Genomic DNA, 26,066 nt, shown 5'->3' with positions numbered 1-26,066 from the left:
TATATACATTAGATTAATGTATACATTGTATACATTATATACAAAAGAAGACTTTTAAAACACAAAGCAAATCTGGTAAAATTAACAAAAGTTTCTATGAGGACTGCCTATCTAAAGACTATTCCCTTTTTTATTTCAATAATTTTTTTATTCACATAGCATCACGATCACAGCCCCCTCCCTCCTCTTCTCCCAGTCCCACCCTTACAAATCTCTCTCTCCATTACCCTTCTCCTCCTAGAAGGGGAAACACACTTTGGGTACCTCCCATCCTGGGGCATCTAGCCCTAGCAGGACTAGATACATCCTTTCTTGCTGAGGCCCAAGCAGGCAGTCCAGGTATGGGAATGGGATCCAATGTCAGGCAACAGAGTCAGAGACAGATCCACCCCCAATTGTTAGGGGACACACATAAAGACCAAGCTGCACATCTGCTACAAATGTGTAGAAAACCTAGTTCCAGCCCCTGAACGCTCTTCAGTTGGTGGTTCAGTCTCTGTGAGCCCCCATGGACCCAGATTCATTTGCCTCTGTAGGTCTTTTTATAGTGAGACTATACCTTTTATTGAGATAGTTTAACAAGATTGTTTAAAAACACACACACACATATTGCATCATGCTGAGGCCTGAGCACGCATAGTCAGATGGAAAACTATAAGTTTCCTCTATTTTCTCACAGAAATGGGTCAGAGCTGCCAGGCACTACAGCCACAGATCCTGATGTCAAGGACAGTGAAGAGCCAGGGAGGTGAGAACTGGTTAAGATGGCATAGCCAGCAGGAGAAAGAAGGGCCTCACTGGACACTTCCCTACATCCTCAGCTGAGAAACAGAGTTGCCTGAAGAATGCACAGCACCCAGAGCAGGACCTTGTCTGAGGTAAATAACAGCAAGCAACCCCTTGGCACTCATCATCCATGTCCACCCAATATTAGGATTTGGAAAAGTTAGGTTTGGGGGTTTCTTTAGGTGACTGTCATGTCTTCCCTCTCTGAGCCTTAATGCAACAGCCTGAGCTTTTCGTTCTCATCACAACTACACATCTCTCAGAGATCCTCTCATGCCACTTCTTGTAAGAATGATGCTTTCTGGCCATCTCTAGGTTGAGATGCCATAGGATAGGAAATTTTTCAGTGTGGTCCCTACAAGCTTTCTAATAGCTCACATGTCCTGGCAGGAGAGACAGAGAGAGAGACACAGAGAGAGAGACAGAGAGAGAGAGAGACAGAGACAGAGAGAGACAGAGAGAGAGACAGAGAGAGAGACAGAGACAAAGACAGAGACAGAGAGAGAGACAGAGAGAGAGATGGCCAAGGCGTCTACCTGAGCCTCATTGGATAGGCTGGGGTCTGGGAGTGTGTGAAACCAGTGTTTTCAGAACAAACCCTGACTAAACTACCTGAGCTTGACCAAACAGTGGGAACACCCATGCTGTGGTGGCAGCTGGTTAGAGAGACCCAAGCTTGATGTGATGCATCCACTCATAGGTCAGGATTCAGCCAGCTTCATCAGGACCAGCCACATGAGATATATGCAAGACAGCCTTGTCCACTTGAATAGCACTGAAATGGGTGTCCACACTAGTAATTGGCTTTGCCAAACCACCTCAGAAATGGTATGCTTTGCATTTTACACCTCCAGAATGTAGAGCAATGTGGGAGATGGAAGTTTTTCTGGGGCCCAGGAGACTTCAGGCTATGGGGTAGATGAGTGCTCGGAGCTCTGGGCCATGCTGCAGTGGTCCCTCCATCTCAGTTCCACAGCTGAATGCCCTGTGTGTTCTCCCATGCGTGTTTGTCTGTTTGTTTATTGTATGTGTGTGTGTTTGTGTGATATGTATGTGTGAGTGCAGGTATTCACATACCATGGCACATATGTAGAAGTCAGAAGACAGCTTTTGGGAATCAGTTTTTAGACTTCCATAGAAGGTTCCAGGAATTGAACTCAGTTTATCAGACTGGTTCGCCAAGCACTCTTACCTGCTAAGTCATCCCACCAACCAGCATGTGGAATTTTTTAATGGATGTGTTAGTGTTTAGAGTGAATGATGAAGTGACAGTTAGCACTCCAATATTCAGACCTTATGCAATATACAAGTGCTGAATGGTACTGCATGTAGCCCATAATTTTCTTAAGACTCCTAGATGTCCTACTCTCAGGAAAAGTGACAGCCAAGGCCCCACCCAACTGGAGCCCTCCATAGAAATCTAGGTTCCATCCCAGATTCCTGTGAGTCTTTGTACACTTTACCTCAGTGGAAGAAGACTCCAAGGAAGAACTGTGTCAGAAGGGCATCATGCAGAGCAGGCACTGAGGGCGACTGGAAGCATATCCAGACTTAGGGCCTAGTTTTGACCACCTAATTGTAATTAGAATAACTGTCTGTCATTGTCACTGGCTGTCTATAAAATATTGAAATACTGAATGACGAGAGCTGAAGACAATGAAGTTGAGCATACCTCCCACCTCCAGGTCTGAGGACTGCCTGTATCTCAACATCTATACAACAGCCCAGCCCCATGACGCTCTAGCCTCATTGTGAGGGGCAGGCCACGGTCGGGTCACGGAGAGAGTACTTCTCCAGCAGGTTGATTAAAAGAGACAAATCAACCTGCGTCCCATAAATGCGAAAACTGAAGGGAAAAAGAAAAGCCTCTCCCTAGAGCATCTAAGGAAGCCTTCTCAGGCACAGTTAGCAGCTGACCACTGGGTGTATGCCACAGAACTCCAAAGACTCAGAGGTCTGAGACTAAGATATTGATTAGCTCAGGATACACTTTATCAGCCTTTGTGCTATAGGCTTACTCAGGAACCCAAGGGATGAATATCAACGTCAGCCAAAATGAAAAGTACTTATTATCTTCTGTCCCAATGAGACTTGCTGACCCTTTGTTTAATAATAAAGAAAGATATTTATGGGTATAACCCTTTCATTTTACATCAGAGAGGCTGAATTGCTGACATGAGTTGGAGACATGAGTCAAAACACAGATTCATAAAGGATGGGGTGAGATGGATTATGCTAATGGGGTGTTAAGGTACTGAAGAGTTTTGTGTACATGCCTAACTGGAATATAGGCAAGGCAGATGGTCTAAGAGATAGCCCAACTTGGGAAGGGAGGTCTTGTCTTGACTTTTCCAGGTAATAGTATGGATTCATGGTGTTGGGATAGTTCGGGGACTGGCTTCTAGTCATGGTGGATCCATGCTGACAGCCACTGAGAATGTGGTACTCACTAGCCAGTATTGCTTGGGTGTCCTGGGCTTTTTCAGGTGAGCTTGAGACTGAGCTAGGCAGTATGTGCTGAGTAGAAACAGAACGTCTCTGTGATTCTCATCCCTGCCAATTCTTAGCACTGGAAACCAGCACACCCAAGGCAACTGGGACTACCTGGACCAAAGGGCCACCCTACTCTGTATCCAGCAGAATATTGACACTTTGGGGACAACCCTGACCATATCACCTTTTTTTGGTGAGTCAGCAAGTGGCACAAACCAGTAGCATCTTCACATATAGTGTTTTCCATATCCCAAGGACTTTGGATCTACAGATCACGAAGAGTGGGGTGTCCCTGGAGCACAACATTTCTGAGGTGGTCTACAGTTAGTGCCCTCCACCACCCCAGCACTCTCCCACAGATCCAACCTTCTCCTGCTCTGACACTGGCTCTGATCAGTGGAAACAATAACAATGATTGGAATCCCCTTCTTCCCAATATCTGAGGAGCTCAAGAGTCAGAATCCACACTCTGCTGCTTTGTAAGGTAGAATATGTTATATGGCTGTGTGGATTGAATGGAGATGGCCCACATAGACTCATATAATCAAATGTTTGGTTCCCAGTTGACTATTTAGGATAGATTAGGAAGTGTGGCCTTGTTGAAGGAGGTGTATCACTAAGGTGGGCTTTGAGGTTTCAAAAGCCCAGTCTTCCCTCCTCTCTCTCTCTCTCTCTCTCTCTCTCTCTCTCTCTCTCTCTCTCTCTCTCTCTCTCTTTCTCTCATATCTGTGTATGTGTGTGTTATTTATGCACACATGTGTAGGTATCCTTACCTTTATTTATAGGTACATGTGAAGACAAGAGATTAATATCAGGATGCTATCTCTAAGCACTTCTCCGCCTTACTTATTAGATAAGGTTTCCAACTGAAGCCGGAGCTTGCTGATTTACCTAAGCTAGGTAGCCAGTTAGAGCCCCTGGTTCACCTGTGACTACTCCTCACCACTGGGGTTACAGATGCAGGTCACAATGTCTAGCTTTTCTATTGGTGTAGGGGATCTGGAGTTAGGTATTCATACCAGTACAGTGAGCATTTTACCCTAGCCATCCAGGTTTAGCTGCTTTTAATAAAACCTTATGGATATTTACACACATGACATCGTATGATCACAGTGGGTTTTTGCAGTTCAGACCTAGAGCAAGATTCCTGGCTTTTAAGTCAAATGTGTTTAACCTTAGAGAAGTCACAGGGCTGGGGGATGTTCAGTAGTAGAGAGCAACCTGTGGGTCATGACACCTTTGAGATCAACCCTTTCACAGGGATCACATATCAGATATCCTGCATATAAGATATTTACACTGGACGGGTAGTGGTGGCGCATCCTTTAATCCCAGCACTTGGGAGGCAGAGGCAGGTGGATTTCTGAGTTCCAGGACAGCAAGAGCTACACAGAGAAACCCTGTTTCAAAACTCCCCCTCAAAAAAAAAAAGATATTTATACTGTTATGGGATATTCACCAGAGAAGACTGCTAAGGCATGGGTTTAAGCCAATAGAAAATCTTTATTAGCTGGCCTGCGACTACACTGGGTGTTCAGGATCCCAGTGTAGCACTGAGCCTCTCAGGGTGAGCTTTCAAGCACAAAAACCATGTCCTAGGTTGACATACTTTAGTTAACAAGAACCATTAGCCAGAAGCAGAACTACAGAAGTCAAAGAGCAAGGTTAATACACTTAGAGACTTTCCCAGAACTATGTACTTTGATGGATTAGGCCTTTGTTTTAGTTTTGGCAGGTGGGGCTGTCTGTGAGCTGTTTTACAGCCTGAATGGTACTTCCACCATGAAGTCAGTTGTGCTAAGGTCTACAGCCATGTTACAACATCACTATTCATAACAGTTAAAATTACAAGTATGAAGTAGTAACAAAAATAATTTTATGGTTGGGGTCACAACAACATGAGCCACTGAATTAAAGGGTCTCAGCAATAGACACCACTGGCCTAAAGGATTGGGGCAGGGTTTTCTAGGAGGTTGTATATGCTCTGTATTCAGCATCCAAATGTGGTACTTTTCTCCCGTATCTGAGATTCATAGGTCTAGGAGTCAAGGGATGGGAATAAATGGTGCCACTCACAAGCACAGCTAAGTGACTCACCTGCAAAATGTTTGCTTCCTGTTCTCATGACCTTGTATTTTGCTGGCCTATAAGTTTAGCTTCAGAGTAAAGCCAGAAAATAGAACAACATTCCATTGAGCCAGACACTAAGACTTTCCCCTTGGTCTAATTGGGTTCCTGATGCCTTTCAGTTGGCAGACTGTGAATAGAGTGTTAGCAGGGATGGTTGGCCAGACTATCAAAGGGAGATTAGACGGCTTCTCTGTAACAGAAGTAAGACAGAGTGTGACTGGAGTTGGAGAGATACTTCAGGCATTCTTTGGCGATACCACGTCCTGTTATTAGGGTCGATGTGAAACTACAACAGCCCAATCCAGGCAGAATTATAAACGGTCCAGATTCTGCATGAATAAAGGTTGCCTACCAGGTAGAGAACCAAGACCTGTTTAGGTGCTTACTAAAAGTGGAATAAATACAAAATGTGCTAGAAAATAGGTATAAATATCAGATAAAGGCATGTGACCAACTACAGAAACAGTGGTTTTAATTGTCATAAATGTTTTTGTACTGTTTCATTAAGAACACATTGATGAATATAATTACATGCATACTTATTAAGTATCTGTGCTTTAATTCTCTTAGTTCTTTATGATGTAATAGCACACTGAGACTATATCAATAGTTAAGTGTTGTGAATCTATACTATCATATTTAATTTAAGGTATACTAAAAAACTAAACATTCTTCAAAAGGCTTTGCCATCTTCTCTGGGAAAAGAATGATATATTTTTCAGTTTTATGAGGGAGACTTCTATCATATTAGACAGAATTATATCCTTGTTATTGTATTCATTTTGAAAAATAAGCATGATAAAAGGAGATGTGGTTGGTTCTCGAGTTAGTAAGGGTAGGCTTTTGACAACTGATCTTTTTTTTAACATGTATGAATGTTTTTTCTATATGTATGCCTGTACGCAACATGCATGCAGTGCCCACAGATGCCAGAAGAGGGCATCCGATACTCTGAGACTGCTGAAACTGTACTTTTGTGATCTGCCATGTGGTTGCTGGGAATTAAACCTGGGTGTTCTTGAAGAGCTCTTAACTGCTGAGCCATCTTTCCAGCCCTTTACTGGTCCATCTTGATTATCAACTTGGTTGGATTTGGAGTCAGCTAAGAGAATAGTCTGTGGGGTACTTCCAAGAACAACTAACTAAGAAGAGAAATCCCTCCCTCAAAGTGGGCAACACTTCCCAGAGGAAGCCATTTATAAAGAAGGCTGAAGGGAAGCAGAGAGAGCAGGCATGGTGGGGCAATCCACAGACCCAGAGAGGTTAGGTAAACAGGAGGGCTCTAGGGGAGATGCATGGATCTCCCTGGGAAAGGGAAACAGAAAAGATTTTGTGAGCAGACTGGGAGCAGATGAGGATGGGTGGCAGAGTGCAGATGGGGATGGGGTGGGGGAAGGGCAGCAGGAGAGAGTACAACTGGAATTGGGGAAGCTATGTGGAAACCTAGTCAAATTTAAACAATATTTATCCACAAATCCAGCCCTACAGAAGATAATACAAGGAAAGCTTCAACCCAAGGAAGAAAACTACACCCATGAAAACACAGGAAATAATTAATCTTACACCAGCAAAACCAAAGGAAGGGAAGTGCGCACGCACACACACCACCACCACTACCAACAACAACAACAGGAATTATCATTTGTCATTGATATCTCTCATTATCAATGGACTCAGTCGCCTAATAAAAAGACACAAGCTAACAGAATAGATGAAAAAACAGGATCCAGCCTTCTGCTGCATGTAAGAAACATATCTCAACATCAAACGTATCTCAGTATTACCTCAGAGTAAAGGTTGGGAAATGATCTCCCAAGCAAATGGACCTAAGAAGCAAGCTAGTATCTGATACCTAATGGATGAATTATGAAGTAAAAACTTCCTGGAACCTCTGGGGATGACCCTAGTGAGGAATTCCTAGTAATGGAGGATATGGAGACTGAACTAGACATCTTCTGTAACTAGGCAAGGCCTCCAGTGGTGCTTCTGGGACACTAACCCAGCCACAAAACCTTCCACCTACATTCTATTCTGTCTGCACTATGTACTGGGGCAATGGTGGCTAAGAGCTTGTGGAAGTGGCAAGCCAATGACTGGTCTAACTTGAAGACCACACCAGGACAGTAAGCCCATGACTTAAACCATCCAGGATGGCCAGGAACCAGAGACTATATAGCCCAGAGACTTAAGATGGAATCAAATAGACTGGCCAAAAAGAAAATCATTGAAGTGATTCCTAATGAGATTCCACTACACTTATAGATTGGTGCCCAGCCCAATCATCATTAGAGTCTTCCTTTGGCAGTTGTTGGGAGCAGATGCAGAGACCCACAGCCAAACATTAGGCAGAGCTCAAAGTACCCCAGAGAAAAAGGGAGGAAGGACTATAGAAGCCAGAGGGGGCCAAGTACACCAGAAAAACACAGCCCACAGCTTATCAACTAAGCAGGGCTCTTGGGAGCTCATGGGGACTTAAGTGGCAATCATGGAGCTTCCGTGGGTCTGTGCTAGGTCCTTGCATATAGGTGGTGGTTTAGCTTGGGGTTTTCTGGGACTCCTAACAGTCAGAGTAAGAGTGTCTCTGACGCTTTTGCCTGCTTTTGGGACCCTTTTCCTCCTACTGGGTTGTTTCATCCAGCCTTGATGTGAGGGTTTGTGCCTAGTTTTATTGCATCTTCTTATGTTATATTTGGTTAATATCCCTGGGAGGTCTTCTCTTTTCTAAAAGGAAATGGCAGTGTAGTAGATCTGGGAAGTGAGTCTGGGAGGAGTGAAGGTAGGCGAGGCTATTGTATGTTGAGATGTATTGTATGAAAGAAGAACGAATGAGTGAATGAATGAATGAATGAATGAATAAATTAAATAAATAAATAACAAAAAATGTGTGACTCTTTTAGGATAACAGTATGGGTCTGATATTCAGATTATTGATTATTTTCACAAACAGTTAAATAAAATTATCCTAAGATAGCCTTCTCATTTGGAGGCTCTTCTGGGGGCTGGTCTCATGATTTAAGAAACTTTTACATTAGTCCCTTATCTTTACATACATTGTTGTGGAGTATTCTCCAGAGAAGACTGCTAGGACATGGGTTTAAGCCAACAGAAGGTCTTTACTAGCCATTCTGCAACTACACTGGGTGTATGGAACCCAGTGTAGACCTGAGCTTTTAATCACAAAAAAAAAACATGTCCTGGGATGACATAATTCAGTTAACAAGAACAGTTAACCAGAAGCAGAACTACAGGAGACAAAAGGTAAGGTTAGTACATTTAGAGACTTTCCCATAACCATGGACTTTGATGGATTACTTCTCTGTTTTCATTTTGACAGACAGGTGGTGCTGTTTCCGGGCTGAGTTTTACACCTGGATGTTACTTCCATCATGGAGTCAGTTGTGCTACTAAGGTCTGGGGCTCTGATTCAGCAGGCCTATACATCTCATTCTCTAAAACCACTTTTAAGCCACCAAGAAATTTTTGTGATTTTTTTCCCACCCATGTCCAAGCTCTGAGTGTCACTCATTTCAAACCCCTGGTGTGGCTTTTCATCAATTATGTCGCATCTTTCTCCTTATTCCCTCAAAGCCAGAAAATTCTCCTCTCTCAACTGTTCTGAACAGTAAGTCACTCTCCTAATCCTTCCCTAACATCTTTGATTCTCCCTTGACCCTTCGAACCTTTATGTGGTTTATAGAGAAGAGCTCAGTTAAAACTCAGGAAGCCACCCAATCAAGACAATAGCCACCTCTGACTCAGCAACTGGGTCATGCTCCTCCGTCCCAAGGATCATGTCATAACAAGCTGAACTTACCTTATTATCTAGAGCATTAACCTGGACCAAGTATCTGTCTGCAGATATCTATAGAGACTCCAAACATGCCTTCTGTATCATTTAATCCTACATGCAGGGCGGGGATGGGGGAACTAACTGCTAAAGGCTCACCTATCATTAATAGCATCTTAATTTTTAATTATTGCAGGCTACCTCCCCTGCCCCACGGTGAGCAGCTGTTCTTCATTTCCAAGAGCAGGAAGAATTTAATGCTGTCATCATTAGCCTTAGAAATCCTAAGGTTGACAGGGAAACTAAATTCCCGTAAACCTCTCCTCACTGCCCTGTACCTTCTCCTTTCTCATCTGATGATAAAGAAAAACCATCCCTAAAATCAGGGTCGGCTTATTAAAGGTGGAAAAAATAATTTTACCTTGAAAAAATTGCTATTTTAACAACCCTCCACAACCAATTCCCAGGTGGTCTCTAGCAGCCCCTAGTCTCTTCTCACAATTAACTGAAGATTTGTCCCTTATCAGAAATCTCCATTAAGTCACCCAGCCTTGCCTCGAGTGCCCCAGAGACGTATCAGGACCTTGTCTTATTCAATCCATCAAGAGAGAGGTAAGTCTGACTGGGACCAGTAGATTGATTTTACCCATAAACCACCCATCAAAAAGACCAAATATTTACTGGTAATGGTAGAGACATTTTTGAGATGGGTAACAGCTTTTCCATGAGTATCTGAAGGAGCTGATCTGCTGATTAATTAAAGCCACAACCAGGCATGTTATGTCTTGTAGGTGTTATCTATTTCTAAGCCTGTGTGCCTACTTCTTAGTCTCATATGTGCCAGGATATGCCTAGGTGCCTACTGGCATCTACCTGGTGGCTCATGTGCAGATGAATAAAGTATGTCACATCTGCCTAAATAAATGATCCGAGGGAAGTTGGTAGGAAGGGAAGAAGTGAAGGAGAGAGAGGACATGAAAGCTAAACCAGGCCTGGAGACATGGCTCAGTGGTTAACAGTGCTCACTGCTCTCACAGAGAATCTGACTTCCATTCAACCACGTGGCAGCTCATAACCATACTTAACTCTAGTTCCAGTGGATCCAATGCCTGTTTTGGGCCTCTGTGGGCACCAAGAACACACAAGATACATCTACATATGTGTAGGTAAAAACCTTACATATAAAATGTAAAATTTTAAATGTAATTCTTTTAAAATAGGAAGGTAGAATACAGTCTAATTGGTAGGGACAGAGATCATGAATGAGAGTTAGAATAAGACAAGAGAGGATGTCTGGGGGTGGATGTACTTTAAAAACATTAAATACATGTATAAAGTGTCATCATGGAAAATTATTATGTAATTAGAAAGCACAACAAAGTGCCACGGTTTCAATGACTTTCAGTAAAACAGTCATGGCCTCCCAGGGATGGGTATATGTGGACTTTAGGGGTAGGTATAGACCACTGTACAAGAGGAGGAACCTGACTCAAAAAGACAGGAAATTTTGGAGAAAAGGGTATGCTCAGAGGACGCTGTGCTGGCCCATGCTCTCTCTATATCAAAAGCATAGTTCTCAAATATTCAGACCACTCTTCTGTGGGAAGCTCACAATGGACTGACACAACTCATCAGGATGAGGGAAATGGCCCATCTGCCCCTCTGTACTTCTTTCAGGCCCAGTGCTCTTCAGAGCCTATCCTAGTGAGCTGGCTTCCGCAGTTCCAGCTTTCTGTTCCTTGCTTTCAGCCCAACACCCACACTAGGCTTGTGACTCCAAGGACAATAAATGCTATGACTCCAGGTTTGAGCTGAGGGTTGCTGATATCCAGAATAGCTTCTGAAGCTATGCTGTGCCTTGCAAGGCCAAAAAAGGAATACTCACAGCAGAAGAAAGTTTGCCCCGCCTGCTGAGCCCTGGCTCCTACCAGTTCCACCAAGTGAATACAGCTCTCCTGCAACAACTTTGCCCTGCCCACCAAGCTCCCGCCTACAACTCTTTAGGTACAAGTATCTGTCTGGGCAAGGCATTCAGTGGATCCTATAGCAGCACAGAGTCCAGCCCCAGAGCTGATCATGCCGCTGGACACACTATGTGGTTGGTCGACTGCTGTAGCCTGTGGTCTTCTGTTTCTCCTCCATGTGCATGGTGAGACTCCCTACGTTTATGATGGGGACCAAAGTTGCCAGTTTTTTTGCAGAGCCGGAAGCTGAAGCTATGGCAAAGAGGGTGGTAAGGAGGGAGGAGCGGGTAGAGATGACAGAGTGGGAAAGTGGCCTCTGAGCACACAGAGAGTCGGTGATGCCTAAGGAACCAGCTCACTAGGACAAGCTCTGAAGAGCACTAGGCCTGAAAGAAGTACAGAGGGGCAGATGGGCCATTTCCCTCATCTGTATGTGGCTGTGCCTGTGACTGTAGCTGCTATTGTCCCTTGGGTAATAGCAAAAATAATCGCACCTTTATGCTGTCATTTATTTCCAGATGTTTTACCCCCTTGAACAGAAAAGCATCCTGGTATACTCCAAAATGACCCTAGGTCCTCAGTTATACAGTTCTCCAGCCCTACAAATAATTGCCAAACTGAGAGGCCCAGGTTCCCTTGTCTACTTTCTGACCTTTAAAAAAGGCATAACTTGGCTTCCAGGGAAAAGGGCATGTGCTCTGGGCCTGTCACAAAGACTTTGAACTTATAAGAAGATGAGCCAGCAGGATATTGTGCACAAGGTGCCTCTTACCCAAAGGTGATCAAGCGTGAGCCATGCTGATCTCCTGCCAGGCCTCAATCAGATCTACCCTGCGGAGACGATATTGACTTCATACTGTGATTCTTGCCTGGTGTTGTCCAGACTCTGAAATGTCACCAGGACCTTCTGGGCAGGACAATCTTCCCAACTTCCTTTTGGCTTATTTGAACATTCTTGTTTGGGTCCTGGGTTCAGAATTACTAATAACTATAAGAGGGACAGAGTTGTGCCCCTATCTCAACTCACACATGATTAAGAAGAGAGATGTGAGCTGGTATGTTGGCATATCCGTGTAAATAGCATGCTGGATGACACAGAAAAGGCAGAAGGCTTTTCAGTTGCAGGCCAGCCAGGGATACACAGCAAGAACCTGGGAAACATAAAAAAGGTAAATGTAGAGACGTGTAAAAACAGAATTTCATAAAAATTTCAGCATCATTACTAGACAGGGGTGAGGGTAGATCTGGAAATAAATTTGGACAGAAATTCTTAACAAAATCAGGAATTTGAAATGTCATATATATATAGTCAGATGGCAATCCAATCAGTGGCAACTTTTTGATTTTAAACATAACATAGATGATGTTCGCTGAGATTTAATTACAGAGTAATTTTCCACTCCTTTTTTCTTCTCTTCACGGGCCCCCTTTTTGCACATATGGCTGTCATAAAGGCAAGGTGACTCTTGAGAAGGCTACACATATAGTTAGAGATGTGCCATCCTTTCCCCATATGCTATTTACATTAAGAATCTCTGCCTAATAAACTCCAATTCTGCTTCATTTTTAAAAATGTGTGCATAGATTTTTTTTTGCTTGTGTTTTTCCACCTACTGACAAAAAGTGCCCCAATACACGGGGTTCCACGGAGCATCTCTTGGTGGATAAAGCATCCTGGGTGTAGCTTGACTCTTACCAGATTCATTTCAACATGTTTTGTCTGTTGCTGTAGCAGTGACAGTTATTAATGTCCCATTATCTCAGTAAGCTCTATAGACAGTTATGTCGTGTGGCACCATATCCTGTAGACAGCATATTGCAGGAGTTAGGGATGAAAACCTCTGGTCCCTGGGAATGGCTGTTGCCTTGGCTACTTGGTACCACACCAAGTAGCATCAAACATGCAATCCATGTTGATCAGATATGGAAGGTTTTCACTCTTTTTATGAAAATAGGGCAAGTCTGCCAAACTCTGCTACATGGGAACATGATACTGTGGAGACAGTTGCCATGGAGGCAGGAGCTGGTGGAGAAGAGAGAACCCAGCAGCCTAGAGTGGGGTGGAGACATGAGAACTTCACTCAGAGAGCCTCGCTGGATGCCTCCCTATACCCTAGGCTTGGAGAATCAGGTCTTGGTGTAGTGCCCAAGGCCAGACATAGGCTGAGGAAGAGGACCTAGCTCATCATCCATCTTACAAATACAGGGACTCAAACAGCCTAGGTTTACTGGGATTATTAGGTGACTTTCAATCATGTCTTTACTCTCTGATCCCAGCTACAACAGCTCGATCTTTTTAAAATTATAATTTGTTTATGTACATGTACATGTGCCTGTTGTGTATGCCTGTGTGGTGTGTGCAAACTGTATGTAGATGTGTGTGTACCTGTCAAACACAGAGGATGATGTGGGTGTCCCTATCACTCTCTACCTCATTCCCTCCAGGCAGGCTCTCTCAATGGACCTGGTGCCAGCAACCCCCAGGGGTTCCTCTCTCACAGCACTTGAATTGCATCCACTATAAAATATATTGCTAGGAGCGCATAGGGATGGATCCTTGCACCAAGGCCCCTTGGTGAGCCTGGTTAGATACCTGGTGCCTGGCAGTTACCAGTATTTGGAGACCAGGACACTTGGAGAAGGCCGAGCTGAGGCTAACAAGAAAGAAGCAACACTCATAGTTTGAAGGTGGATGATTGGGCAAACCCAACCTTGATATCATATGTCACTCACAGGTGAAGACTCAAACAGCCCCATCAGGACCACCCACACAGGACAGGTTCGAGGCAATCTTGTCCACTTGAATGACACTAGAGTCGGTGTCCACACCTTCCTGGGAATTCCCTTTGCCAAGCCTCCTCTAGACCAGCTGAGATTTGCACCCCCTCAACCTCCTGAACAATGGAGTGGCGTGAGGAGTGGGACCACCTACCCACCCAGGTAAGTCCTCCTGAGACCCAGGGAATTTCGGGCCCTGGAATGGGCAGGAACTCAGGGCTCTGAGCCGGGCTGCAATGCTTTCTCCATCTCAACCCCTCAGCTGCATTCTCCCTGTGATGGGGATATTCTGCCAGTGCCAGAGAGAGGCCAATGTAACAATGGTTTCTTGGCAAAATCACCCTCCACAATCACTGTACCAGCCTATAAATGTCTAAGTACCACTGGCCAAGAAACAAATACATGTCTTCCAAATGGAGATTCTGGAAAAGAAAACAGTTCCTTGAGAGTCTGAACTTGAGAGGAAGGATGTCCCACCACCCTGTATATTAATGCAGCGGCTATCTGGGTACAGCTCTCGATACCAGGCCTCAGAGAGTACAAAGAGAAATGGTATCATCACACACACCAATAGTTTTCACAGATGGAAACATTGATATCCCATTCAAAGGAGAAGCAGGATCCAAAGCCCCCTCCCATCTGACAGCCTCAGGGGAAGTTTGAGATCATACCAGTTTTCCCAGAGCCTGTGACCTTTATCTTGATGGGAAGAGAATTTTGGAGAGGGATCTCATGTTATCAAGACACCACAGGGAAAAGAGTGGTTGTACCTTCTGGATCAACTCAAATCTCACACTACCTACCAGAGGCCTGAGAGCTAAATACTGATGGCTTGGAGCAAATATATACTCAGGGTCTGTTTTTAACCTCTGTGTTTCATCTCTTGGAATTCCTGTCTGTCACTGTCCCTAGGTGTCTACAAAATTCTGAAACCGTGAGTGCAGAGAGTCTGGAGATGATGAAACTGAGCATGCCTCCCATCTCTACTTCTGAGGACTGCCTGTATCTCAACATCTACGCACCAGCCCATGCCCACGAGGGCTCTAACCTGCCTGTGAGTGTCAGGCCGTGGCCTGCTTTGGCATGGGTGGGAGTGCATTTCTTCAAGATGGCTAGATTGGGAAACTCAATGTGAGCCCTGATGAGCTCTCCCTATCATATCCAGGAAGACTTTCTCTGCCTTAGTGCAAACTAAACCTGGTTATGGGACACAGAGATCTAAAGACTCTGAGAAATTAGCAGTTGTGGCTCTTTGATCAACTCAAATTTCACACTACCTACCAGAGGCCTGAGAGCTAAACACTGAGGTCATGCCGATTTATGATCATAGACTACCCATTGTGCCAATGTGGATGTGGTTCTGGTTTGGTTTGGTTTGGTCTGCTCTGCTCTGCTCTGCTCTGCTTTGCGTTTTTGAAAGTGTCTCATTTTGTAGCCCTGGCTGGCCTGGAACTTGCTATGTTCACCAAGTTGGCCTTGAATTCAGAGATCTTTGACATTTGTTTCCAGAGTTCTGATATAGATAATATATTTTATATTTTTATTTATATATTTATAGAATATATAAATTTTAAAATACATTATACATTTTAACATTTATTTTAAAACTTTAAAATATTATTAAATTTATATATAAAATACATATTGTATAATACATATAAATATATTTATATTATTTGTTTATTATATTAAATATATATATATATTTCATTAAAAATAGGTCCCTCTCTCATACAATATATCCTGACCAGTTTCCCCTCCCTCCACTCCTCCCAGCTCCCCTCAGACCCCTTTCCCCCAGATCCTCTCTACCTCCATTTCCTCTTCAGAAAAGAGCAGGCTTCCCAGGGATATCAACCAAATACTGCATAACAAGATGCAATATGACTAGGCACAAACGCCCATATCAAAGCTGGACAAGACAATCCAGTAGGAGTTAAAGACTCCCAAAAGGCAGGCAAAAGAGTCAGAGATATGCCCACCCCCACTGTTAGGAGTACTACAAAACCCCCATGCTAATAACCATAACATATGCACAGAGGACATGGTGCAGACCCATGCAGGCCCTGTGCTTGCTGCTTCAGTCTCTGTGAGCCCATGTGAGCCCTGCTTAGTTCCATTGGTGGGCTACGTCCTGCTGGTGTCCTCCATCCCCTCTGACTCCTATAATCTTTCCTCTCCTTCTTCCACTGGGTTCCCAGATCTCCAAGAGGAGGGATCTGATGGAAACCTCTGATTTAGACTCTCTGCATAGTGTCTGGCTGTGTGTCTCTGCACTCACTCCCATCTGCTGCCAGAGGAAGACTCTCTTATGACAACTGGACAAGGCACTGATCCATAATTATAGCAGAAGATCATTAGAAATCACTTCATTGATATTTATTTATTTATTTATTTATTTATTTATTTATTTAGTGCTCGTCATGTTTGGTTCTCTGGACTATCCAGTCTCTGGTTCCTGGCCATCTATAGGGCATGAGTTCTCGCTCTTAGTGTGGGCCTCATGTTAAACGTGGTCACTCCCACAAGTTCTGAGCTAACATTGTCCCGGCACATTTCGGGCAGAACAGATTATAGGATAAGGTTTTTCTGTGTGGGTTGGTGTCTAAGTTTCTCTTTCCATATCTTACAGAGTACCTACTCGAACCAAAGATACTAGGACATAGGAGTGAAGGCTCCATGCAGGCACCAGCTCACCCTCTCTCCATCCGAGGAACTGAGAGGATATTGTCCTTGGCAATGGTATCCTGCTGTTAGTTTTCAGAGAGCAACTTTCGGTCCTAGCATCAGCATGGGTTGCTTAGGGATCGCTATGGGATCTCTTCAGCCAACAACTCAACCAAATGCAACCCAGTCCCACCCTAGAAGCTTTGCCTGACTACAAAAGAAGTTCAGTTCAGACTCTGTGTCCTCCATTGCTAGGAGTCTTCACTAGGGCCATCCTCATAGATTCTAGGAAGTTCCCACTACACCAGGTTTCCACACCACCACCCCCAATGCTCCCCAATTCCAACTCTCTCCCCATGTTTCCTTCCCACTGGATCCTTACCACTCCTATCCTCACCCATTCTCCAGCCCACCCCCAAAAATCTATTCTATTTCCCTTTCCCAAGGAGGTCCATGCATCTTCTGTTTACCTAGCCTCTCTGGGTCTTGGATTGCAGCTTGATTTTAATTTTCTTAACAGACAATATTCTCTTACAAGTGAATACATGCATATTTGTCTTTCTGGGTCTGGATTACCTCACTCAGAAGAATTTTTTTCTAGTTGCATCCATTTTCATGCAAAGTCCGTGGTGGTGATGGTGTGTGTGTGTGTGTGTGTGCGTGTGTGTTTCCCTTCCTTTGATTTTGCTGCTATGAGATTATGTTCTGTGTTTTCATGGATGCAGTTAACATCCTCAGGTTGGAATTTTCCTTTTATTGTCTTCTGTAGGGCTAGATATGTAGATAGATATTGTTTAAATTTGACTTTATCATGGAATATCTTGCTTTCTTCATCTGTGGTGACTGACAGTTTTGCTGGGTATAGTAGTCTGGGCTGGCATCTGTGGTCTCTTAGAGTCTGGTGAACATCTGTCTAGACCGTTCTGGTTTTTAGAGTCTCCACTGAGAAGTCAGGTGTAATGCTTTTATATGTTATTTGAACTCTTCCTTGCTGCTCTTAATATCTTTTCTTTATTCTATATGGTTAGTGTTGTGATTATTATGTGACAAGCAGACTTTATTTTTTGGCCCAATCTACTTGATGTTCTGTATGCTACTTATACCTTTATAAGTATCTCCTTCTTTAAATTAGGAAATTTTTTTTTCTGATTTTGTTGAAAATATTTTCTGGGTTTTTGAGCTGAGAATCTTGCCTTCTATTTCTACTGTTCTTAGGTTTGGTCTTTTCCTAGTGTCCCAGATTTTCTGGATGTTTTATGTCAGTAACTTTTTTTTTAATTTAACATTTCCCTTGACTGCTGTATTCATTTCTTTCACTGTGCCTTTAATGCCTGAGATTCTCTCTTCCGTCTCTTATATGATGTTGTTGAAGCTCGCCTCTGTGGTTCCTGTTTGCATTCCTACATTTTGCAGGATTCCCTCAGTTTGTGTTTTCTTTATTGTTTCTATTTCCATTTTCAGGTCTTGAACAGTTTTATTTCTTTTCTTCAACTGTTTGTTTCCTCTTGGCTTTCTTTAAGATTTATTCATTTACTCCGATTGTTTGCTCCTGTTTTCCTGGATTTCTTTAAGGGATTTATACATTTCCTCTTTACAGAACTCTATCTTCTTCATAAAGTTGGTTTCAAGGTCTTCTTCCACGTGTTTCAGCTATGTTGGGATATTCAGGACCTGCATTGGGAGGATAGCTGGGCTCTAGTGGAGACATATAGCCCTGGCTGTCATTGCGTTCTTACACTGGTGTCTAGGCATCTGGTTTGGGGGTGATTATAGGTCTAGGTACTGATTTCTGGATTTGTTTTTGTTTGGTGGTCTTTGTTTTCCTTGGTTTCTGCTCCCGTCCCTGGATTTTCAGATAGTGTGTGGCTGTGTGCATTTACTGGTGTGCTCAGCTGGTGCTAGAGGCTTGGGAAAGGGGTGGCCAGGGGGAGATGGTCTGTTACAGTTCTAGGGGTGACTCTGAGAATTGGGTCTAGGGGAACAGAGAGAGTGAAAATCTACAGGCAAACTACCTGGTCATCTGGTAGGCTTTACTGGTGGTTGCCCCTGAGTTGGCGGTTGGGTCCCAGGGATGAGGAAACGAGGGAAGGTCATGAGGAATGGTCTGAAGGATCCACAGGAGATGAAGACAGGGGATGAGAAACTGCAGCTAGTGTTCTGTTGGAGCTCTAGAAGTAACCCTGAGAATTGGATCTGGGACAGAGAAGTGGAAAAAGAAGGTGCATGGGCAGCCTGTCTGGTCCCAAGGTTCTGGTATTAAAAGCACATATCATGTAACCAACTATGTGCCAATGTTTTTTTTTTATTAATAAAGAGACATTGATTATTTTATTTCATTTCAGAGGAGTCTGAGAGCAGTGATGTTGCTGCTCCAGATTTAGAGCCATTAATACAGGCTTAGGTTCTGAGAGAGGCAGGCAGGCTAGCAAGTATACTGACGGAGCCAGGGCTCTGTCTGTGGCCCCAGTGAGGACATCCTGAGGGAGATGTGTCTATGTGTCTAGGAACACTGAGACAAAGCATTCGGTAAAACCTGAGCTCCAGGTGGAGCATGAGCTGGGTGGGAACCTCCTAGCTTCTGACTTGATCTCCACAGGTGATGGTGTGGATCCATGGTGGCGCACTGGTTATGGGCATGGCTTCCATTCATGATGCATCCATGCTGGCAGCCATTGAAGATGTGGTGGTGGTCACTATCCAGTACCGCCTGGGTATCCTGGGCTTCTTCAGGTGAGTCTGGGGCTGGCCTGTGCTGTACAGTAGTGGATGAACAGAAATAAGAAAGCCCTGTGATTCTTTCTTTCCCTGCCACTTCTCAGCACTGGAGATGAGCATGCTAGAGGAAACTGGGGCTATCTGGACCAAGTGGCCGCCCTACGCTGGGTTCAGCAGAACATCGCCCACTTTGGAGGCAACCCTGACCATGTCACCATTTTTGGCGAGTCTGCAGGTGGCACAAGTGTGTCTTCACATGTTGTGTCCCCCATGTCCCAGGGGCTCTTCCATGGAGCCATCATGGAGAGTGGGGTGGCCCTGCTGCCTGACCTTATCTCCAACACCTCTGAGGTGGTCTACACAGTGAGTTACCTCAGCCATCCTATCAATAACCCTACAGCTTCAGGCCTCACCTTCTGATACTATGGAAGTCTGTTCAGTGGTGCATAAAGGAGCATAGGAAATAGCTCCTTTCTAGTACTTTCTGGGAGACACGAGGGTTAGAATCCACTTCTTTCTGATTTATACAAATTGAGTGTAATAAGCATATATAAGCATCTTATGGCTTCCATTATCCATCAAAAACAAACATGCATGATCTGAAGATATTGTTCAATAGATAAAAACACTTGCCTTGTTAATAAGCATAAGGATCTGAGCTCAAATCCCCCAGAAAACACACAAAGCTGAATGTGGTAACAAGGTTGTAATCCTAGTCTTCCAATGGTAAGATAGGAGACAGAGGCCGGAAAAATCCCTGGAAGGTCACAAGCAAGATAGACTCTTGTAGGCAGGTCTTATAAAGGACATTTTCTCAAACAAGACAGAAGGTGAGAACTAGCAACCAAACAGCACCGACTGATCTTTGCACACCATGGTACAGGCACTCCCAAAATCACACATGAACATACACATAGCTTATTTTTAAATATGCTTAGGTAGAATGACCCCTCTGGCTGTCACATCTGAGGAACAAGAAAATGGGAATTTCATACTTACTCTAATCTACACAGCACAGAGATACATGGGCACAGTGGTAGCTAATTGGGATTAGGAAAACTCTTCTCCTTGCCTACTAAGATGAACCAACTCCTGCCTGGTCCATTTGCAGACAGTAGCCATCTTATCTGGTTGTGAGACCATGGACTCAGAGACCCTGGTGCGCTGTCTGAGAAACAAGAGTGAAGAGGAAATTCTGGCTATTAATGAGGTTGGGAGAATTGTGTGTCTTGGAGGACCTGGGGTATAGGATTTAGGAGTTGGTCCCTACTACTCTAAACAAATTACCTCTGTTCCATGGTTTGATATCCTTTTAATCCTGTGTGTATAATGAACACCAAGATATCCTAATGTTGAGGTTAATATTTAGAACGGCACTCCCAATCTGGCTTGGTCTTATGGGGCCACCATGTTCCCAACTAGACAAGACCTGAGGCCAAGAGTGGCGGTGTGCTCTCGCCACAGCTTGTCTCAGACTGGCCAGATGCACCGGCCCTGACACTCATGAGACACCAGTGTGGGAGATGGCTCTGCCAATCTACCGTGCTGTCTCCTCAGAGCTTGGCTGAACCCCAGACAATACCCACCATCCATGCAGTACCTGGTAGAAATAAAATTCTAAAGCTTAATTATTATCCAAAGGCTTTATACATTTAGAAATGTTCAATTAACAAGATGCCCACAAAATTTGAGTTGTTGCCCAATACCTAACCTTAAATAAAATTTGTTACCCAGGACTGTTCTTGATGCATATATGGTTCTCCATAGCTCCTACATCTCTCCTTCTCCTCTAGCTCCACTTCTTCCTTCTCCTCTTCCTCTCCTTACTCCTCCCATATTAGCTCCTCCCAAATTACTGAGTTTATTGTAAAATGTAGCAGGGGAAATATCCAGCTACATTCTAATATATGGAGAATCTCTGTCAGGGGTAGAGGAGTATCCTGAGACAAAGAAAGGGGGTAATGGTTAAGTTTTCTCAGTAGATAACAGAATATATATGGATTTGACCTTCATCACTGACCATGGATGTTCCTCAGGTCTTCAAGATAATCCCTGCTGTGGTGGATGGGGAGTTCCTACCCAATCACCCCCAAGAGTTGTTGACTTCTGTGGACTTTCACCCTGTCCCCAGCATCATTGGTGTCAACAATGATGAATACGGTTGGCTTCTCCCCATGGTGAGGCACAATTCCAATTCTCTAGAAGTCCGGAGACTCATATGTTGGGCAGTGGAAGACTGATCCATATCCATCCACCTTACACTAAAACTGTCCTCTGTCTCCCAGATTCTGGGCTCTGATCAGACTATAAACAAAATAACCAGAGAGACCCTGCAGGCTGTTCTGAAGAATACAACAACACAAATGGTGAGACATTTTGAGTACTGCCTCCAGTAGAAAGGACCTCTACATAGATAGCATACCTAGAAACAAAGGTTTGTGTATGTGTGGTTATGGGTGGGCTCCTCCAAGAACTTACACCTTCCCCGAATACCCTGTCTCATCCCCAAACACATTCTTCACACCAAGGCTGCTACCTGTCAAAACAAGAACCTGTCTAACCTCATTCTTCCTGATCTTGGTATAGATGCTACCTCCTGAGTGTAGTGACCTACTAATGGAAGAGTACATGGGGAACACTGAAGACACCGAGACCCTCCAAGCACAGTTCAGAGAGATGATGGGAGACTTCATGTTCATTATCCCTGCACTCCAAGTAGCACATTTTCAGCGTGAGTACACATGTAATGGAGACAGGGGGCTCAAAGCCATGGGTTCTAGAAGAACTCTGGTGTCAGTATTTCTTCCTTCTAGTATAAGAGAACAACATCTTATCCAGGTACAGGTAAGCAAACAGGTTTCTGTTACTCTATTGATTTGCCAAAACTATTCATCTGGGAAGGTCATGGTCACTGTTTATCCAAGCACTTTCCCATAACTAGTGCTCAGCATGGAACCACCCATTTGACAACTGTGACGCTAGATACCTTGTGACAATGTACCTTGTCACCAAGGGTTAGGCAGGATAGTTCCAGGTAAAAGAATGTCGTGTCACCATGTGTCCTCACCTCTAGGCTCCCATGCCCCTGTCTACTTTTATGAGTTCTGTCATGAGGCCAACTATCTCAAAGATGTCAGACCACCCCATGTGAAAGCTGACCATGGAGATGAAGTTCCCTTTGTCTTTGGGAACTCCTTCTGGGGCATGAAACGTGAGTTTGTCTTGTTTTCTATGAGCTGAATGAGGTCCCAGGCGGGTACCTGAGGGTACATGAGCTTCTAGTCCAGTTGAGAAAATCAAGCTCTGAGAGAAGACATAATCAAGACATTTCCTGCTTAAAAGTCACACCCAGATTAGAATCTGGATGCTTTCAAGTATAACTTATTATTACATTAGTTACTTTTCTATTGCTGTGATGAGACACTATTACAAAGGCAACTTATAGAAGAAAGAGAGAATGTATTGGAACTTTTGGTTTCAAATGGATAGTTAGAGTTCATGGTTATCATGGATGGAGTAATGTCAGCATACAGTCAGGAAGGACACTGGAGTAATGCTAAATGCTTAAATCTTGATCTATAAGCACAAGGCAGGAAGGAAAGAGGGAGAGGGGGAGGGGAGGGAGAGGGAGAGGGAGAGGGAGAGGGAGAGGGAGAGGGAGAGGGAGAGGGAGAGAGAGAGGGAGAGGGAGAGGGAGAGAGCTAGAATAGTGGACTTTTTAAACCTCAAAGCCAACTTCCAGTGACACACCTCCTCCAACAAGGCCACACCTCCTAATTCTTCCCAAACAGTTCCACTAACTGGGACCAAGCATACAAATATGTGAGCCTGCAGAAATCAAAACATTCAAGCCACCACATTTACACTAGAGGGAATGAGGACACACTGGAGCAGAAATGAACATGGAGGAATTCAATTAGAGGTGTGGGTGGCTCTTGGATCCTGGGTGGTAAAGGGAGAAAGGAAAGAGACCTAGAGTTCAGGGTCGGGCTGCCGTAAGAATTGAGATTGTGGAGCATAAGTAGGCAGCTGCAACAGGTGACTGGGACCTGGACCTTTGTCTACCCATTGGCTACAGTTGACCTCACTGTGGAGGAGAAGCTGCTGAGCAGAAGGATGATGAAGTACTGGGCCAACTTTGCACGACATGGGTGAGAACACTCTCTTCCCCCAAGCTCCCTAGTGGTGTATCCCTATCTATGGTTCCATTTGCGATTGATAGCCTCATTAACATGCATGGATAATTCATCATCACATGGTAGAGTCCTCCTCACCCCAGGGCACACTTAGATATATTGTACCTATTGGTTATTGATCAGACTGCAGTGACCTGGCAGGTGCTATGGTACTGTTCTTTAGATTTTCTATCTGAGATGGAGACACAGAACTGGTCAGGTAGCCTTGCTCCAGATGGAACATACACTAGCGGGTGATACTTGTATCCCTGTACAAGCACACATCCTCCATCAGACTCCTCAACCCTTGACCTAATTGGTCCACTGACCTGACACAAATTAGTAGACTGGGCCTTGGATGAGAGTGACTTTCACTTTCTATGCTGGCTGGCATATCCACAGGAACCCCAACAGTGAGGGTCTACCCCACTGGCCCGTGTTTGACCATGATGAGCAGTATCTGAAGCTGGACACCCAGCCTGCTGTGGGCCAATCCCTGAAGGCCAGAAGGCTGAAGTTCTGGACCAGGACTCTACCCCAGAAGATCCAGGAGCTAAAAGGCTCTCAGGAAAATCACAAAGAGCTGTAGTGTCCTGTGAGAGAAATGGTGTGTAGGCCTGGGTAGATTTGGGGTCAGCCTAACATTATTAAAGCCCATTCAGAATCTTGTTAGAATCTAACAATAACATAATCATCCCTAACCTCTAAAGTTGTCCATTTGGCCAACACATATGACAAACTGTTGGTGTGTCACTCATTACTCAACATGTCGGGACACTTCTTATGAGACCCATTCAGTAAATGTCCCATGATTGTATAGATGTGTGATCCCCTAAGTGTCCCAGTCTTCTTTCACATTCCACTAGGACAAGGCTCCCTCCATCCTCTCCTCATCTCTCATCCTCTCCTCATCTCCAAGCCCCAGATCCTCTTCAAATAAAACAGAAGCTTTGGAAATATTAACTACATGTGGGTAGGCTATGTGAAAATCCCACTTTCTCTCTCAGCAAGGTTCGTGTCTTTCTTATTTGCAAGTAGCCAATAAAGAAACCTAATGATCCAAAGTTCTGTTGTCTTCACATGTTCAAGTTGCTGTTCTAGAAGTCCACAAATTGCAAATTGAGCTCTGCAGTAGGTATCTGTGGCCCCTTCTATTCAGAGACTGAGACAAGAGGCGTACATGAGCCCAGCAGTTTCCAGTCAGCCTAAGCAACATAGTAAGACCAACATCTCTTTTAAAAATTGTAAGCTAGATAACATACAAATAGCAGACATTTATAGACATTTTTATAAACCAAGAAATCCAAGGTCAAATGCCATCAGACTTCTGTGTGGTGAGAGTTGGGTCTCTGACTCAAAAGAGTTCACACTGTGTCCTCACTGGCTAGAATGGACAAAAATGGTACTCTTGATCTTTCTGGCTCTTCACAACTCTTAATAGCATTGGATTATAAATTAGATTTCAGCAAGTAAATCTGATCCCGTGGCTTTCAGATTGTAGCTCATAGAGACCTCTGACATCCACCACTAAAGATGCCAATTGATGAAAAAATCCCTACATGTTGTCCCTGCATATGAAATCTTATTTGTTTATTTTACAAATGCCTGCAGAAGCAAGACTAGGCATGCTTATGCCGCTCTCAAGCTGGATCAGGAGTTAGGGAGTTGACCAGAGGAGCTTCCCAGTGTCCTGTTTCTTGAGGTTTGCTCTTCATATCAGGAGTTCTGCATATGGTGTGGAGCCCACACTTGCATGAGTCTGCCGCCTCTGTGAAGATGTTTGTCTTTGAGGTGTGTCCTAGAAATGGGAAGTGTACATCAATAGAGATCCCTGACCCTGGCACCCTGAGCAAGCTTCTCCTTGTATGGAAGTGACTTTCTGCCCTTCCTGACTCCTTGATCATCATCCCCTAATCTTCTTGATAGCCCATGTGATTGATTCCTTTAAACGTTTCAATCCCAGCAGTATAAACTCTCTTCAACTCTGCCGTTTTACAAAGGTACCAAATTCTGCTTGCTCTATCTACACTTTGGCTCCCCTAAAGGACTTTCTCTGTCATTAAGGACAAGTGTCTTATGTCCTATAGGTCTGGGACTAACCCATCCCTCTACCTTTCATCAACTTGCCCTCCTAGGGCCAGTTTCCCCAGGGCAAAGTCTCCCTTTCTCAACCACTGCACTGATTATCAATCATAGTGTACCATGAAGAGTTCTGTGTTGACTGCCCAGGACACCAGGGAGTAGATGAGGTTAATGTTGAGCCTTAAGAAGCAGCGCAGAGGGATACTCTCACTGGAGCCTTAATGTATTATTGAGTTCCTGGTGAGACCAGTAGTTGGCTGGACCCCCACTAGGCAGTTAGATTGGAGCTTCAACCCTGAAGGCTTTCATTGCTGAAAGCTTGGCTTCAGCTGACAGCCACTCACCCAATGCAGCTGGAGACTTTCCTGGTTCCTAGAGGGAAAAAAAACCAGAGGCAGACACCCAGCAGCTCATGCTGTTTCCCCTGAATCCCCCTCCTCTTTGTAAAGCACTTTTTATACCCAAAGCAAACAGGGCATGGTAAATGAC

The 26,066-nt window shown here is 44.2% G+C and overlaps 1 protein-coding gene across 4 annotated transcripts; it reads left to right on the top strand.

Annotated features, from left to right (window-relative positions):
- The first annotated feature begins 11,272 nt into the window (after positions 1-11,272).
- LOC114622193 (pyrethroid hydrolase Ces2e-like) lies at positions 11,273-24,084 on the top strand. Of its 4 annotated transcripts, none has more exons than XM_028768604.1 (12): positions 11,273-11,345; positions 13,896-14,100; positions 14,851-14,992; positions 19,202-19,335; positions 19,425-19,683; positions 20,432-20,530; positions 21,357-21,497; positions 21,606-21,686; positions 21,907-22,051; positions 22,394-22,531; positions 23,399-23,471; positions 23,898-24,084. In XM_028768604.1, exons 1-12 carry the CDS (start codon positions 11,273-11,275, stop codon positions 24,082-24,084), a joined length of 1,677 nt encoding a protein of 558 aa, XP_028624437.1. The 4 variants fall into 4 exon arrangements, with proteins under 4 accessions (XP_028624437.1, XP_028624438.1, XP_028624439.1 ...); XM_028768605.1 differs by having other exon boundaries at positions 19,425-19,687; positions 20,436-20,530; XM_028768606.1 differs by lacking the exon at positions 20,432-20,530.
- The last annotated feature ends 1,982 nt before the right edge of the window (positions 24,085-26,066 follow it).

This window comes from Grammomys surdaster, unplaced genomic scaffold (assembly GCF_004785775.1).
Source record: "Grammomys surdaster isolate TR1022 unplaced genomic scaffold, NIH_TR_1.0 187, whole genome shotgun sequence".
NCBI lineage: Eukaryota > Metazoa > Chordata > Mammalia > Rodentia > Muridae > Grammomys > Grammomys surdaster.
Note: the sequence above shows the minus strand (reverse complement) of the source record. Positions and strands in the feature narration are given on the sequence as shown.

Bases quoted from the DNA above. Each gene is read 5' to 3' on its own strand.
- LOC114622193 (XM_028768604.1), top strand. From the start codon at position 11,273: ATGCCGCTGGACACACTATGTGGTTGGTCGACTGCTGTAGCCTGTGGT. The intron at 20,531-21,356 runs GTTGGGAGAATT...GATGTTCCTCAG, and splicing joins AAATTCTGGCTATTAATGAG to GTCTTCAAGATAATCCCTGC. The intron at 21,498-21,605 runs GTGAGGCACAAT...TCTGTCTCCCAG, and splicing joins ACGGTTGGCTTCTCCCCATG to ATTCTGGGCTCTGATCAGAC.